The 17639-nt window shown below is 43.9% G+C and overlaps 1 protein-coding gene across 1 annotated transcript; it reads right to left on the reverse strand.

Annotated features, from left to right (window-relative positions):
• Positions 1–3980: 3980 nt before the first annotated feature.
• On the reverse strand, positions 3981–17058 carry IL12B (interleukin 12B). The gene is made up of 8 exons (XM_033096590.1): positions 16966–17058; positions 13116–13203; positions 9848–10123; positions 9143–9260; positions 7467–7684; positions 6169–6326; positions 4677–4808; positions 3981–4090 (listed from the first exon to the last, which is right to left on the reverse strand). The coding sequence occupies exons 2-7, from the start codon at positions 13201–13203 to the stop codon at positions 4677–4679; spliced, it is 990 nt and encodes a 329-aa protein (XP_032952481.1). The 5' UTR covers positions 16966–17058; the 3' UTR covers positions 3981–4090.
• Positions 17059–17639: the final 581 nt, after the last annotated feature.

Genomic DNA, 17639 nt, shown 5'->3' on the forward strand with positions numbered 1-17639 from the left:
ATGACCACGCCACCCCCCGCCCCCTACTCCCCAAAAGCACAGGGTCAGAATTATGCTTCTTTCAGGTCATAAGTCATATAATGAACATGTTAATAAGAAGCTTTAACTGAGGAATTACTCTGGATCGGGTATTTTTTTAAGCACTGTTATTCCTTGTAATCCTCCCGACTACTCTGTGAGATAGCTGCTGTTAGCATCCCATCTTACAGATGAGGAAACTTATGCTTCAGGTGCTTAAGTAACTTACTCAAGATCACAGAGCTAGTCAGTGGAAATAGCTACTATTTATTGGGCGCTTACTGTGGGCCAGGTGCTGTGCCAATCACATTAAACCAGCTATCTCATTTCATAGTGCCCGTAACCCTCAAGAAGTGGCTTTCAGTGCTTAGAATTTTAACCATTTTGTCCTTTGGAGACTGGAAATTATGTGAGGGCAAGGTCTTGTTCACCTTTCCATCCAGAAAGTTAAGGATGGCGCTAGGAACAGAGCAGTCACTCAAAAAACAATGTTTGTTGCGTGAAGAAGGCACAGCAGATGTGTCTTACCCATAGGAGCTGCTTGCCCAGACCTCTTTTCCCACCAGGTGTGGCCTGCTGATACTCGGGGTGCCCTTGGAACAGGTTTCCTGGCCATGGTTCCTCTCTGCCAGGGAGAGGGGCTATCACAAGGACCCCCCCTCTGCCCGGCATCATTGGACATTGAATGTTCCAGAGCTTCCCAGGGTGGTGCCAGCTGTAAGGGGCAGAGCCAGATTTTCTGACACCAATTCCTTCCCGTGCTGGCCAGGCTCCTTTCTCTGACTTGGCCAGCAGCCTCTCAGAGATGGGGATCTGGTTGTTTAGGATAATTTCTTGATTTAATTTTTGGTTTATTCATTTTCTATTTTAGAAACAAATATAGGGAGAGTTATTGTTGAATGCGTACAGAGTCTGGGAAGAAGAGAACGTTCTGGGGATGGATGGTGAGGATGGCTGTATGACAAATGTGAATGCAGTTAGTGCCACTGAACTCTACACCTAAAGATGGTTAAAATGATAAATTTTATGTTGTGTGCATTTTACCACAATTTAAAAAACCCACACGTGTGGGTCCTTCTAACATTACACGAAGTCTGGGGGAGGTAGTTATAGCACCTTGACGATGTCACTAGAGTCCCCGAGTCTTTCTGTCTGTACAGTCTTAGCAGGATGGCTTTCATCCTGGTTGTAAAATACCCTCTGAGACTTCTTACATTTTATCTGCACAAGAGAGGGAGGAGGAGAGAAAGGGCGATGCTAGCCATGGCTCTGTCTTTTAGCTGGAAAATCTTACATCTCATAGGACAGAACTGGGTCTCGTGGCCTGGCTGAGCAGCAAGGGTGGCTGGAAAAGTGATTACTTAGCTTCCCTAACTTTGAGCTGAGGAGGGGCATGAAGGGAGAAGGAAGTCGGGAGTGAGTCCTGATTGAACAACCAGCAGGTTGTATCCAGAGCCCTGCTGACCATCACATGGTGACACAGCAGATGGGACAGGCCCACAGCCCAGTCTCCTTGTTCCCAGTCCTGAGCTCTTTGCTAGCATATTTGATACATTTTGCAGTGGCTAGATTCCCAATAAAAAGGACTGTCCTAGAGACTATCCTTCAGAGAGAAAAAACTCTTCATTGCACGTACTGAAATGAATCAAAATGCTAAGAGGTTGTGTCAGGAAAGCACTGGGCATGGTGGTAGCCAGAACCTGTGAGCTCTGCCTCAGGCTGGCTGGAAGTTTTGGGAAAGGTCCCCAGGTCTCCGTACTTATGAAATGTGATTAACCGGTTGGCATTGTTCGTTAAATCCCCAGTACATGTTTTGATGCCTCTGGATGAAAGACCCAGTAGGAGGACAATAGTTACTATTAACCAATCACATGCTGTGGGTGTGGCCTTATAACACAAGATGATATGTTTCAAATGTTGGATGACAGAAACTTCCCACCATTCCTCCTGGCTAGGAGCAGAGTACAAGAAGGGCTGCAGGGAACACTTACTGTGTTTCCCTGAAAATAAGACCTAGCCGGACAATCAGCTCTCATGCGTCTTTTGGAGCAAAAATTAATATAAGATCTGGTCTTATATTATATTATATAAGACCCAGTCTTATAGTATAGTAAAATAAGACCTGGTTTTATATTAATTTTTGCTCCAAAAGACGCATTAGAACTGATTGTCTGGCTAGGTCTTATTTTCGGGGAAACACGGTAGGATAAGGAAGGAGTGTAAACAGATCTATGATAGTTACCTTGCCATTATAAGGAAGCCTGGATGTGCACACCAGTCTTTTGAAGATAGAGAATGGACTCCACTCTCTCTGATTCCCACCTCTTGCTCTTTCCATGGGAGGAACCAAAGGGGAGAAGCAGGCCCTGCCCACGGAGCCCACAGTGGGCACTTCCCCTTCTCCATCAAGCCTTCCTGGCATGACTCCAGGTTACCCTGATCCTTCTTCGTTCACACTTCAGGGTAGCGTGTATACGGAATGTTTTAGCATTTAGTGGTATTGAAGTAAACTTTTTCATCCTTGTCTTATAAGCTGTGCCAGGGATGGGCACCGTTAGGGGGAGGCAACCTGAGGCTTTTCAGAACCCCTCAACCCCAAGGGCTAGCACCTGTCCAGGCACATGGCAAACACTCAATAAACATGAGCTGAACCTACCGGATGGATTGCCCTGGTTGGAGTTTTATTTCATGGTACTTGGGATACTAGGAGAGTGATTCCAAGATAGAAGATGAAAGAAGCAGAAGCAATGCCCCCTGCAGAGGGCATGGTACAGTTCAGCGTCCCTGCAGAGTCCCCCATGGTCAGGTCACAGGCAAGTCCTGAGCTCAGCAAGATACTGACTTTGGCAATCCTATAACGGGAAAGGGCAACTCTGCAAAACTGGAAATGAAATTGCTTCAAGAAAGGGCAATTCTTAATGGGTAGGAAGAAAAAAGTGCAGCCCTGGTAGATGTGGGAACAGGATACCCGAATCAGCTGAGAACGCCCAAAATATTATTGCAAAGAAAAGTAACATTTTTATTAGTTCACTGTTGGGATGTAAAAATAAATAAGTAAGCAGAAAACACAGGGACTCACTTTACAGACAGCACATTCATTACTTAAAAGGAGCCCCTGAATGGTTCGGCACTTTCTGGCCGTCTCCGCTCGTCGGGTTCACTCCTGCAGACGAGTAAGCGATTCTTGATCGTGTCTGTGGATCTGCCTGCTTTTCTTGTGTGGCTATGAAGGAGCAACGGCAATTCTGACAATTTGATGTCCTTGCCCAAAACGACGTGTCCTCCCTCTTGAATCAAGATCTTTTTACTCTCCAGTCACCTATGACGTCACTCTCTGTCACTCTCCTATGGCTTACAGATAGATGGGGTGGGGATTGCCCCCGAGGCTGAAGCCAAACTTCAATCATTTTTTTTTTTGTAAGCCCTTTCTAAATTCAAGCATCCAAAGACTCAACTTGGTTAGAAATGTAGGTGGCTTCGAATTACCAACACCACTTCAAGGAAGTCTTCATGACTATGGCAATTAAGATCTCCTCCCCAGGACTTCCTCAAGCAGGTTCCTGTCTCCACGTCTCTAATTATTTCTTCTGTTCCCATCCATCACAAATATATTATGGTGCTGGCATCAGAACATTGTGTTCTTCCTGGTTGTCATAAAACGGATGATGCACTTGCGGGCTCAATTGAAAAGTTGTCAGTATAAATAACACATAAATTCACACTTTGCATAATAGGGCCCATTCCTTATGGATCGGGCCATGAGAGTGTGAAACATACAATACATCTTGGCACAAAAATGTTAAATAACTGTAATAAATTAATAAATACCTAAATTACTTAAATATTGAAATAGCAGTTGCAACCTGCTAGCTGGAAATTCTATAAATAAATTAACTGATTGTTTCAGTGGGCACTTGGCATTTAAATATAAAAATACAGCAAAGACATCATTATGATATTTAAAAAAAGCAAATTAGGTAGAAAATATCTTTTGGGGTCTATTGTATCATGTCTTTTAAAACTTTTGCATCTATTTCACTTTTCCTCCAAGGTTTCATCCTGGGAGTAGAACCTGAAAAAGAATGCCAAAAGTCTATGAGGATTAGAAATGCAGTAGCAAACCCTTCTTATTTCACACGACACATTATCTGGGCAATTGGGTTCTGGGGATTCCATGTTAGAAGGGTGCAGCCCTTCCTTGTGTGGCCTAGGGTTTGGCTGGTACCTTGCCGACCAGAGGCTCTCTTGAGAGTTTTCTTAAAAGCATGTCTGATCATGTCATTTCCTTGCTGAAAGCCCTTCAGTGCACCCCCCAAAGCCCCTGGATGAGGGTCTAATTCCTGGAAACAGCTGGTAAGCCGTCCATGCTCTGACTCTTGGCTACCTGTCTCTCTTCTTTGCCTTACCCTCTAGAAGGGCAGGACCTATGCCTGTTCTCTTTTTACTGCAGTATCCCTGAGCCCAGCATAGAGTCTGGAACAATATGGGCATCAAACAGATATCTGTTAACGGACAAATATATTTTTCTGACTTTGGCGACGTGCCAGGCACCCCATTGCCCATTTCCTCTCCTGCACGCCCCCCACCCCCACCCTGTTGTCCTGCACCCGGGTACACTGAGTGTGCAGGTCTGGCCTGGGCCTTGCAGGACTGCTCACCTAACTGCAGGACACAGATGCCCATTCGCTCCAGGATGAGCTGTAGTAGCGGTCCCGGGCTTGCACGTAGATCTTGGCATCCTTGTGGCACTTGACCCTGGCTGAGGTCTCGTCCACGAAGAGTCTATCTGTCTGCAAAAGTGAGGAAAATTTTTGGCAACACAGTCAGGAGATGCGCTGGACATACTTCTTCAAAGCACATCTCCCAAAACAAGCACACCCTGGTTTTAGGGCACTACACTTGCAGCACTCGGGAGAGTGTATAGAACTTGCGCCACCTACTGACAGAAGCTCTAAGCACACGTGCAGCTTTTCTACTTGGCAAGTCCTGAGGGTGAAATTGGTCCAGCTTTCATCTTTCTATTAAAAGTACAGCTGCCTTCTCTGAAGGCCCCATGTGCACTCACCCGAGTACTAGGCCGACGGTGGGACTGGGACAGATTTGCTCTAGCTGTCCCCTGGATATTCAGTGATACCGTACTCTGATCCTTTCATCAAACTTTATTCAAATCCAGGCATTGCTACTTATAAGCTGTGTGGCCACAGGAAGATATCTTAGGCTGTCTGTGTCTCAGTTTCCTCATTCATAAAAAAGAGGGGGCCCTAATATTGCCTATCTCATAGAATTGCAAAAGTTAAAGATAATAATCATGTAAAACTCTCTAAAAAAGCAAAGTCTCTAACCATGTAGAAAGCACTCAGTATCTTAAGTAGGGAAGATACCTATAAACATTTTAAATAATATTTAGGTAAAATTGACTCCAGAATAGCCCCTGTCCCTGCAAAAAAAAACACCAAAATTCTCAGGGAGTGACTGAATCACTGACTCTACCAGGTGCTAAATGCTATGCCGAATAAGGCCTTTATCCAGTGATTTTAAAACTGGGGTCCAAGGAGACTAGGGCTGCCTCTGGGACCTTGGGATTTGTGATGCCAAGGCAAGACAATGGGACAGCCATCATCTTAGCCTATGTAAATCCGGACACTCCGTTTAATAATTTCACAATGTGTAGGACAGGTGAGAGTTATCCATTTCGGGTGAGACATAGCATTAATGTTCTAGCATCTATTATACACACTCAGTCGAAACAATAATTTTAGGTTCCTGGCGCTAAAATAAGATACAGCTCTCCTATATCAGGACTAATTCTGAGTGCAAGAATTAATGATCAGCCACACTGGAGGTGTATGGCTTTGTGTCTGGCAGTCTGAGTTTGTGTCCTGGTTCTGTCACTTCCTAGCTGGGTGACCTTGGGCAAGTCATGTAACCTCTCTGAGCTTCAATGTCTTCACAGTGATGTGGTGAGAATAATACTGCCTGTCTTTGTAGAGTTACTGTGAGGATTAAGTGAGATATACATGTAAAACTCTTGGCACAGTTTCAGGCCCAGAGAAAGTGGTAAATAAACATTAGCTGTTACTGTCATCATTTTATCTTCTCCTTGACGTGGGCCTGCATACCCCTGACCACAGAATATATTGCACATCTTACCTTTGTTTTCTTGTTCTTGCCTGGGACCTGAAGAGAAAAAGTCAAGGAGAAGTAGGAATGTGGGGTGCTCCAGGTGTCGGGGTACTCCCAGCTGACCTCCACATGCCGGGAATTCCTTATTGGCTTCAACTGCAGGTTCTTGGGCAGGTCCGGTTTGACTGTGGAAGGAGATGAGCAACACCCTTTATTTTCCTAGTAGGCTTTGGAGTAAGCTAGTTCTGGCTTGGATCCCACTTCCACCTTTGACCAGCGGTGAGGCCATAACATGGTTACTTCTCTGAGCACCTGGTTGACAGAGGTGAGGCACCTCTGCTGCTGGTGAGGCCACCCTGGAGCTTGAAGAAAGCAATCCTCACCAGTTGTCATGTCCTTTATGGCTGAACCTGAGAGAGGTTCCGTATCCTTCTTATCACTGCACAATCAGATGGACCCTGGCAGTGGAATTACTTCTGTGCAGAAGGAAATTCTCAGAGACAACAGTACCCTCACATCTGGGCTATTGGTGAAGGACCACCCTCTCTGTGGTCAGTCCTCCTCTTTGCGCTAAACTCGGAGCTGAGCTGAGCCTCTTGCTGCGGAGGAGGTGAGACATCTTCCACTTAGTGTTCTTTCTTGTGTCTTTTCATGGCGTCTGGCCCTGATTTGTCTTGTAGAGGTTACAGTCAGATGGTCTTTATGCTCGTTCATTCATTCATTCAATAAATGACAACTAAGCCAGTCACTAGACTGTGCATGGAAAGCACCGCCGTGTCACAAAGACTGTCCTCAGGTAGCATACCATCTTCTAGATGAGGGCAGGGCGACATTCTATGGCATTTGCTTGGGCTCCTAGGCCCAGCACCGTTCCAAAGACCATAGCTCCTAGCAGATGCTTCACAAATATTCTTCCCTCTATGCCTAACACAACTGACATCTTCTTTCTTTTGGGACTTAGCTAAATCTCACCTCCTCAGGGAGACCTTCCTTGGCCATCCTGTGTGGACTAGACCCCACCGTCCCCCTACCCACCCAGGGCAGCAGAAGTGTAGCCAAGAGCTTGCTTTTTTCAGTGGGGCACATCTGGGTCTGAATTGCTAGCAGTGCGATCTGGGGCAAGTTGCTAAACTGTTTTAAGACTCAATTTCCTCTTCTTTAAAATGCAGATAATAGTATCTGCATTGTATGTTTTGGGGAGGTGGGGTGGGAGCAGAATAAAAGAGACAACGCATGTAAACCTGTTGCCCCAGTGCATGGAGCGTTGTGAACATGTGATGAATGGCATCTCTTTATTAAGCACATATATAGTCAAGCAAACTCACTGATGTCCCTGATGAAGAAGCTGCTGGTGTAGTTTTCATACTTGAGTTTGTGAACAGCGTCCAGCACGACCTCAATGGGCAGTCTCTCCTCAGCGGCTGGGCAGGCACTGTTCTCCTGACACTCCACCGTGTACTTCTTGTACTCCCTGTCGTCCACTGTGACGCTCTCTGCTGAGAGTGTCACTGCTCCACATGTCACCCCTTGGGAGTCTGAGGAGCTGAAGTCAAAGACAGATATATCCTGCGTCACACATTTGTGGGCGAGCTCCTAGCAGTTATAACTGGCCAGCTGTCTGAGGACATTGTTTCTCTCACTGGTCTGATTTCTCCCCAGGGAGTAGAAACTGTCCTCCCGATGAGAACACACTTTGCTTCAGAGTTAGTACAAATGTTTAGAAACAATTCATCACTTATATGCTTCTGGCCGAAATGAATCTGCAAAGTTTAGATCCAGAACACCTGGTTACATCTCCTTATTAAAATGTTTGTTTCGTTTTCCCCATTATTACAAAATCAATACCTATTATAAAAAATTGAAAAGGTAAAGATGCATATAAAGGAAATGTATGTGCCTCTCTTAACCCTAACCTCACTCCCCAGATATAAATACTTCGTATCTTGTTTTATCCCACCACACCTTTCTCTATGAATATTCAAAGCAGTCATATATACACACGTATATATGCATACACACATATTTTGTCTGTATCAGCACACATGGATTTTATTTTTTTATGAAACAGAATCACATTTTATGGAAATGGTTTTATAACCATCTTTTCCCATCTGAACAAATTATGGGGAGTGCTCCACGACAGACCACATAGATTGGGTTACTCATTTTGGTGACTGTTTCCTAAGCCACAGTATAACGTACCGCACTTTATTTGACCTTTCCCCTGTGATTACCAAAAAGTCACAATGAACATTTACATTTATGTCTTTGTGCACTTACATAAGCATTTCTTTATTAAGCATTTTCATCTTAAAGATGGAAAAGTAAGACCCCAAAGGTTACTCAGGTAAAGAATGGCAAGGCCGGGATGATCACCCCGGGTTGGCTCCCTTATCCTACATTGTTTGGGAACTTAGATGATGAGAAGGAAGTCGCACAGAGGGGCTAACATAGGTCCTGTATCCACGGGAATTGGTTTCTTAGGGAAAGTCCAAGTGTATTGGACAAAAAGTGAACTTCAGATGAATGGTGTCAGCAGAAGAAGGAGTGGAAGTGGCTGTGGGACATTTTCTAGAGAACTCACAGAGCTTTGGAGTTGGCTTCAGGGCTTTCAAGGTCTATGCCCTAGAGCTCTTGTTTCTATTTTTCGAGGTGCAGTTTTGGCAAGTCATTTGTTGCTTCACTTTCTCCCTTTATCTCTCCCCGTGGTGCCATGAGCCTTAATGAAGCGTCTCCAGGCAGTTTGGATGAGTGGGTTCAAACACGGTAGAGGCTATTCTGAGGACCCGATAATATCCTGCTCTTACGCATACATTTGTTCAGGCAATTAGATTAAATCTCCGCGTTCTTTCTCCAACTTAGGCAAAGGAAGGGGGGCGATGAAAAAATATAGGCTTGACTTTGTTTCCTCCCTTATCATTAACTGATAGGCCATTGCTAGGTCACCCTATTTTCTTAATGAAATAGCAAAATGCTGAGAAAGCAGAGTGACTTCACTTACCCTCTGCTGCTTTTGATGTTGAATTTCAGATCCGCACTGATTGCCGTCAGCCACCAGCAGGTAAAATGACCGGAATAATTCTTGGCCTCACATTTTAGAAAGGTCTTACTTTTGAGCTCTGGATTTGAAAAGAACAAAAATTCAACATTTCGGGTTTGTTTGTGTGTTTTTTTGAGAAAGATTTTGATTGTGATTAATCTCATGCCCCCAAATGGTATCAGAGTGAAGAACCTTCCATTAATTTCTTTGAAAAATGCTGCTGCTCCCCTGGCAGGCAGTTCAGTGAGAACTGGGAATGTCCCAACAAGCATGCGGACTCTGTACAGCATATGACACACCTGGCACATTGGAGGGGGGTATGAATTTTTTTCAAGGCTATCACCCCTGTGCTGGGTTATGCACCATATATGTTCGTTAATTTCCATTAGCCTCCCAATAATATCGCTGTTATTTAAAGAGGATCTCAGAAAAAGCATCAAACTCACCACAAAACTGTTTTAACATGAGATTTTAAAGGTTGATAACCCAACATATCTAGTAAAGGAAAACCAAATCAGAGGAAAATGTAGGTTCCGAGTGGTTTCCGTAAGGGACTCGATTACTTCATTAACTATACTCGTCATGTCTTGCCTTTTACATTTTTAATTTTTGTATCTCTTATGGAGCAAAAGAAAAAACTGGCACTGTCCAAGGGAATGGAATTACCTTTCTGGTCCTTTAAAATGTCAGTGGACCAAATCTCGTCTTCCTTTTTGTGAAGCAGCAGGAGAAAATGGCTCAGGACCTCGCCTCCTTTGTGACAGGTGTACTGTCCAGCATCTCCAAACTCCTTGACTTGGATGGTCAAGGTTTTGCCAGAGCCTAAGACCTCACTGCTTTGGTCCGAGGTCCAGGTGATGCCGTCTTCTTCAAGGGTATCGCAGGTGAGTTGCACTGTTTCACCATGGGAATCAGGGCGCCAATCCAACTCTACAACGTAAACTGGAGAGCACAGAGAGTGGAAAACTGGACTATAAGCTCCATGAACTCTGGGACTGTGTTGTTTGAACCACCTGGGCATCTGCACTGCCAAAGCACGACCTTGCTCATAACAGCAAATGCTTGCTGAGATGACATCAGGGCATTGGGCCTCGCTTGGGCTCAAAGTCATGGAAGAAAACAGCAAAGAGCTTTATAAATGCCATCGACTCATTAACTGGCGGAGTGCCATTAGTAATTCACCTCTGATTCGGTGGTAGATTCAGAAAGCCTTGATACACCGAAAAATGCAAACAACACAAGACTCTGCTGAATGCCTGGTGGAGATAAAAAACTTCCAGCACAATTTCAGTCTCATAGGGAATAAGGCAGGGCACAGAATGTCAAGAAAGACTGACCAGGACTGAAATTCTGGCCCCACTAGCTGGCGGGAGGATTTGGAGAAAAGTACTTAATCATCAGGAGGCTCAGTTTCCTCGTCTGTAAAATGGCAAGAATAATAGTATCCATTTTGTAGGTTTGGCTGTGAGGATGAAATGAAGAAAAGCGTATAAAACACTTAGCACAGTGCCTGCCTCAATAAACTCTGTTAGTTGTTATTGTTATTCACAGACCAAAGGGTCTGACCATTGCATTGCACAGAAAAACTATCTTAATTTTCCACAGGGATTTTAGGATTTAGTTCCTACTGCATGAAGTTCACCAATGGAAATTTTCATGCTCTCTGTATTTTTTAAAGCTATTTTACACTCTTAATGAGGCAACTGAGTAGGTCTTAATTTATAGAGGAGGGTACTGAGACCAGGAGACTCAGCAAGATTACACATTAAGTCAGATGCACAAGACCTGTATCTCAGACTTTCTGTCTTCTCTGCTTTGCATCGGGTCCCTAATACCAGTATCTAAACTGGCAAGGGAGGAATGGCTTGGTATATAGTATTTCAAAAAGGGTGTCACAGCAAAGCTTCATTCATGTGTCAAGTATTAATTAAATCGAATTGTTTAATGCAGTGGCTCTCAAACCATGATCGTCGAACTACCACCAACAGCACCACCTGGAATCTGCTAGAAATGCAAATTCTCAATTGCTGAACCAGGAGCTTTAGGATGGGCCCAGTGATCTGGTTTTTATGCTCTCCAGATAATTCTGATGCCTGCTGTGAGAGTCACAGAGGTTAAGTGCCTGGCTCTCCGAGTCACATAGGTCTGGCTTTATGTTCAGCTCTAGCTCCTACACTAGACCGTGGCCTTGGGCAAGACATGCAGTGACTCTAAGTTTTGGCATCACCTTCTTTCAAATGAACAAAATATTAGTACTTGCTTCAGAAGGTCGACATGTGGACTATACAAGCTAATTCATTCAAGAGTTTGCTCAACACACTGTCCTCAATTGCTCTATAACTGGTGGCTCTTGTCGTGGGCCTCCAAACGTAAAGCATCATGAAATACAGAGTTCTCACTTCATATCAAAGGGACTTACAACTCCTGAATGGGTAACTAAGACAAGAGGTAGAAAGCATTTGGGGCCCAACTCTTTGGCCCTGAGAGCTGCGCTGACGTAATACCACACGGCACCTTGGGCTTTCTCGAGTTTTCATTTGTCCCGCTGGCAACTGAACAGTCATAAGTAAGACTCAGAAGCCCTAAAGGACCCCTTGGCCAAGGGTGGGTGAGAACAATTGCCGTGCTTGGCTTCATCTCCTCATCTTGTCTCCAAAGTCACAAGCCCCGTCAGGCTTTCTCATGTTGCCTTTCTATGGTTTCTGTGGTTTACCAAATCAGAAGTAACTAAGGGATAACTGCAAGGGCCAAGGTTCCTGAACTCCCTGAAAACCCCAGGTGACATAATCACTGGGCCTTTGCCTTTATTCAAGGAAAGGTCTAAAGTCTCCGACCCTTCTGGGGCAGAGGGACGAGGGCTGGGTTGTTGTTGTCCCCAAATTGTTAAGTACGGGAGGAATAGCCCGAAATTTCTTGTAGGTATCCGTTTCGGTGCTTATCAAGAGATTATTTCTGGTCATCAACTGAAAGGTCTTCATTTTTAATTTACACCTACTTCTTCTTCCTCAGTTCTCCGAGGACACAGAAAACAATTGCTTCATGTCCTCCTTGTAAAACCTCCTTCAATACTTTAGCGTACAGGCTTTGAAGAGAGACAGCATTGGAATCAGGTGTGTCTTCCACCCTTCCCTGGTATCTGAAATTGGGTAAGTTACCTAATCTCTGTAGCCTCTATTTTCAACATCTGTATAATGGCATAAAACAGCCCCTATTTTCTATGGTGGTTGTGAGAATTAAAGGAAATACTATGGTCAAAGAATATTAAGTATTATTATACAATTAAAGACAGTATTGTCAACATTATTATGTTGGCTTCAATGAGAAACATGTGAGGGTCTCAGGAACAACTAATAATATGTTAGTACCGTTAATAATCCATATAGAATGTATCACTGTGTAATCCCTGGTTTACAATTGAGGAAACTCAGGCTCCGAGGTGACTCTGCTCAAGGTCACATGACCAGTAAGTGGCAGAACCAGCCTTATGAACCCAAGTCCACATGAGTCTAAATGCTATGCTTTCCCCAAAGTGCTTGGTCAGAGGCAGGTCATCTTGGTGCCAACTAAGGAGGTGATATTGTGTGGTGGAGTGGGAAATGATTAGAACATAGTGGCTATAGTTTTCAAATCTTTCGCTTGGGAATTTTAATCATATGATACAGTTGGTTTTTAGTAAGACTGGCAAAGTCTGTATCTCTTTTTCCACCATGGTCCACAAAAAGCTCCCTCTCTCGTCATCTAATGTGAAAGCCACACAGGACAGTCACCATCGATAGTGAGAGAAGGACATGTGGTCAGTGTTTTCCCAGCGTGATGGTTCGCACAGGAAGCCCCAGTGCATGGTTGCTCGTTTCACTCTGACTTCCCTCCAGGGGCTGCCTGAGAGTCCTGGCCTACGTCTGGCCTCTAGAGAGAATAAGGAGAGTCTGTTTACCATCTTTCTCCAGTTCCCATATGGCCACGAGGGGCGATGCCAGAAAAACCAGGGAAAAGCAGGAGAGGACCAACTGCTGCTGAAGCATCTGTAAGGGGGAGAGAAAAAGAGGAGGAGAAGGAGGAAAAGAGAAAGAAGAGGGAAAAGAGGAGAGAGAATGTCAGAAATTATTCAGTTACCTTTGGAAACCATATTCACATTATCTTTAATCTTTATTTTCCTCTTTCTTCTCTCCACTGTCAGGTTAACACTAAGTGAATTACAGGAGACTTTATACTAGTGTCCCAGTAAGAACAGCTCCACGTAGAGAACCACAGACTATCTGAGGTTGAAAGAGACCTAAGGCCAGCCTTCTGATATAATCCTCTTATTTTTAAGATGAGAAACGTAAGGCTCAAAGAAGGACCATGACTTGTCTGGATCAACATTCAGAAGTTATTTACTTGGTACTTACTATGTAAAGGGTACTGAGCTAGTCCTGTTGAGAGTAAAATAGGTTTTTACACGGATCCTGCCTTTTAGGAGCAAATATTTTCATTCAACAAAATATTTATTAAGTTAGTGTGTTAAATGCCTACCCTCCATTTGGGAAGATAAGCTACACACTTGTGTCATTGTAGCACAAGGCAGTATGTGCAGTGACCCCCAGGGTTGAAGGACTTGGTTTGGGGAGGAAAAGGTAACATAGAGGCAATCTTTCAAATTCTGGCAACATCGATCTGGTCCCTAGACCTTGTTGGAGGGATTTTGTTTCTCTTCTTGTTTAGAGTATAATTGCTCCAAACTCAAACATTACTTCCTCCCACATAATGTAACCCGGTGGTTCTCAAACTTGAGCATACATCAGAATAAGCCGGAAGCCTTGCTAAAACACTAATTGCTGAGCCCCACCCCAAGTCTGACTCAGCAGGTCTGGGGGTGTGGCCTGAGAATCTGCATTCCTGAAAGGTTTACAGGTGAAGCTGAGTTGCTGGTCCTGGGACCGCACTTTGAGAACCACCAGTTTAACCCATGTTCAGATTCCCGCGCCCCTAACAAAAACAAGATGTTCTTTGGGAGAAGTCCATAAAATACTGACATACCCACCATGAAATAATGAAATGCATAATTTTGTAATAAATCAGCCACTATCTTATATTGAAATTCGGTCTAAATTAGCATCTCAGATTTATGAAAATCTTCAGACTGTGAAAATTATACCCCATCTGTGAATTAGGTAGAGATGATTATTGTTTAATTTCAGTCTGAAACATCTCCATCCATCTCAGAGAGCATCCATGCTGTGCAGAAACATGGTTCCAGAAACCACTGTCTAAATCACATGAAGAACGAGACTCAAAATTGTCAGCCCAATTCCTTAAAAATGATCATCCCTTGATTGAGGTGACTGAATATTGACAAACAACAGCTTTGTCAGAATGGCTGACAACCCCCAAGGTTACTCCTAGGGGGAACCTTGCCATGTACTTTATTCCCTTAGATTATAGAGGTTGTGCGTGGCAGAGACAGGACTAGAAGTCAGGCCTTTCCATACGCTGTCAGCGCTCCTGTCAGTGCAGCATGGAGCTTTCAGGGGCATGTCTATCAGTTTAGTCCAACTTATGACGGTAGCAAAGTACTAGTTGCCACAGAGCATCAGGTAGTATATTCATAGGCGTGGAGTCAAGCAGATGTGGGCTTCTATTCTGATTCTGTCACTCACTAGTTGTATCATGCTGGCCAAATTGCTCTCTGAGCTTCCGTCTTTCTATCTATAATAAAATGGATGTAACATAGAGGCAATCTTTCAAATTCTGGCTGTTGTCGGGAGACAACATATTTCAAAGTTGTTGGGAGAATGCAATGAGATGACACAGTATAGAAGGCAACCAATAACATATTCACTTATACCTATGGAAGAAAGAGGTAAAGGGAAAATGTGGTGTCTCTGTTTCGTATACGATGGACAGACAAAAAGGGAAATGCCATAGAGGTACTGCAATTCCACAGGCCTGTGAAACCCAGCTGTCAGTGCTCTGGAGAGGGAAATGACAGAGATTCCTGGCATCTCCTGGCGATACCTTTATACTCCCTTAATGTTGGGTTTTCCCCTTGGCTGTGTGCCCAGCACTTCCTCTCTGAGCCTCACATGTATTTGAGAATTTCAGGTGAACTGCCCTTGAGGATCAAGGGAGACCTGGTGATGGTTCCCATTGTAGTATCATGTACATTTCAAACCATAGAACACTGGCAGGGAGTGGAGATGGTTTCCCCTTAGTCAAACCCAGGAGACACCAAAAAGTGAGCAACGTGTAGTTATTCTGTGGTTCTCTAGACCAGCTCGTAGCAGGGAGCTGTATCCTGCAGCCCACACTGCCCTGGCACACTAAGTTTGCGAGTCTTGAGAATTAAAACAATTTTTTAAATGTAATTTCAGAGGTTTTCTAAACTCTTGAAACCCTTGTTTAAGGGGCGCAGGGAGCCCCGGGCTTGAGGTATATTAAGGCTCCCTAATGCTGGTGCCAACATGGGTATGACAGTGACACTTGGTTGGGTGTCTCTTTTTCAAGTTTTGCTTTTTAATTAGAAAAGAGAAGTATTATTTAAAAATAAAAAGACATAGTCATAGAAGGCATGGGTGGCACATACAAAGGGTCCCAGTTCTCGAGCCACGCAGGACCTGCACTGGCATCCCAGCTCTGCCACTCATTAGTTGTGTGACTCTGGACAACTCACTTGTTAAGCCTCACACTCTTAATCTGTAAAATGGGCATCGTGTTGTGGTGAGGAATGAATGATATCAGTCATGTAAAGTCTCCAGCATGGTGCCCAAAGGAGGTCAGGACTCCCGACTCTGCTCTCACAGAGCCCCATCTCTCCTTCCATAGCACTTTCTACACTTGCAGTAATGTGGCTACTTCTTTAATGTATAGTTACTTCCCTTCCGCGCTCAGATCTCTGATGGCAAAGATCATGTCTGTCCTCTACACTGTATCCCAGACTCTAGACTAGAGGGATTTCATTAATTATTAGAAAAATGAATGAACGTACAGAAATGAAGAAATTCCAGATGCCAGTAAAATGAACTCTTAAGAGGCTGCCCAAATTCTTTCTAACATCTTGAAATTCCTTATTTGAAAAAAAGTGGGCCATCAGCTGTGGGTTGGTAATCTCTTTGTTGGAATGATATTTTAATCTGATCATGATTTTTTTAACCTGAAAATTGTTGCACACGATTTACCTGGACAAGTATAAAATAGCAGTACAGTGAAGATTATCTGTTTTTCTTCTCACAGATTTTACAGTTCTTCAGAAACTAGTTTTAAACATTGCAGTTGCCTTCCCTTTTTTAAGTGGGCCCAAGTTAGTTAATCCAAAAGAACTGATAACCCAGCTAGCAATCTGATTGATAAACGCATCACAAACATGGGAGCAAGTAAGCTCTGTAACATTCAGTTATGAGGTGAAAGTATAAATTCAATTGCTTGTTGAATTCATTATTACTTAATGAATGAAAGGCTTTAAAAAAGTTTACAACACTGAAGGCAAGCAACACTCTATATAATCCTTTAACTGATGGCCATTAATACTGAGGAACACGTTTTTATATACATACTACTTTTAAACAAGATAAAACAAATCTTTCTATAAAGTGTGCATTCATTCACAGGCCTTGGTATATAATTATTATTAGCTGACTTTCCACATTAATACTTTATACCTCAGTCCCCAAAATACTGACTTTTCACCAGCAGGTAAGTCATCAGGTACGCTTCTAGAAATCCACCCACACCACGACGTCAGGTGCAGGGGGAGCACATGCAGGGTGCGGGCCTGTGGAAGGGGCGGCAGGGGCTATGGAAGTGCTTACCTTGTTTCTGGCCAAACTGCAGAATTCACTGGGTCTGAAACCGTTGTTTCTTCTTCTTCTTCTTCTTTTCCTCTTGCTGCTGTTGCTGCTGCTACTAGAGCTTATATACTCTACTCCTACCAAGCTTTCTGATGGAAACTTAAACTAGAAACTGACTTGTTCCAAGTTGCAACACTGAAAACAAGTCTCAAAACCTTCTGGGGGAATTTCAAGAAGTTCCTTTTTTTTTTTTTAAGTGTGTATCAATAATGCTGAGGGAGCATAGCATCAAAATCCCAGGTAATGAACTAAGAGGAAATGACTTTTGGGTGGGGAAAAAGGAAGGAGATGGGATGCTGTCTTCTTTGGGTTGACATCATGGCCAAGGTCCTTAGAGACAGCAGTAAGCAGCCTCCCAGGGCTCCACGGATTGAAGAAGGAAGGCCAAAGAGAGGTCACCACGGACGCCGAGGTCACACAGGAGGCTGAGTTCAGGCCAGGGCGGGGCAACTGTAAACTAGGAGGCCCCAAAGCAAAATCTATGGTTCTCCTGAGGTCAGAGGGCAAACGGTGTAGTATATCTGGGGCACCCTCCCCTACATTATTCCTTTAACATACGGATTTCAGAAACACACTAATTACCACCCATTGTGGCTCCACGCAACACACACGTGCGCACATTTATACAGATACAG

Source organism: Rhinolophus ferrumequinum, chromosome 24 (genome assembly GCF_004115265.2).
Source record: "Rhinolophus ferrumequinum isolate MPI-CBG mRhiFer1 chromosome 24, mRhiFer1_v1.p, whole genome shotgun sequence".
Lineage (NCBI taxonomy): Eukaryota > Metazoa > Chordata > Mammalia > Chiroptera > Rhinolophidae > Rhinolophus > Rhinolophus ferrumequinum.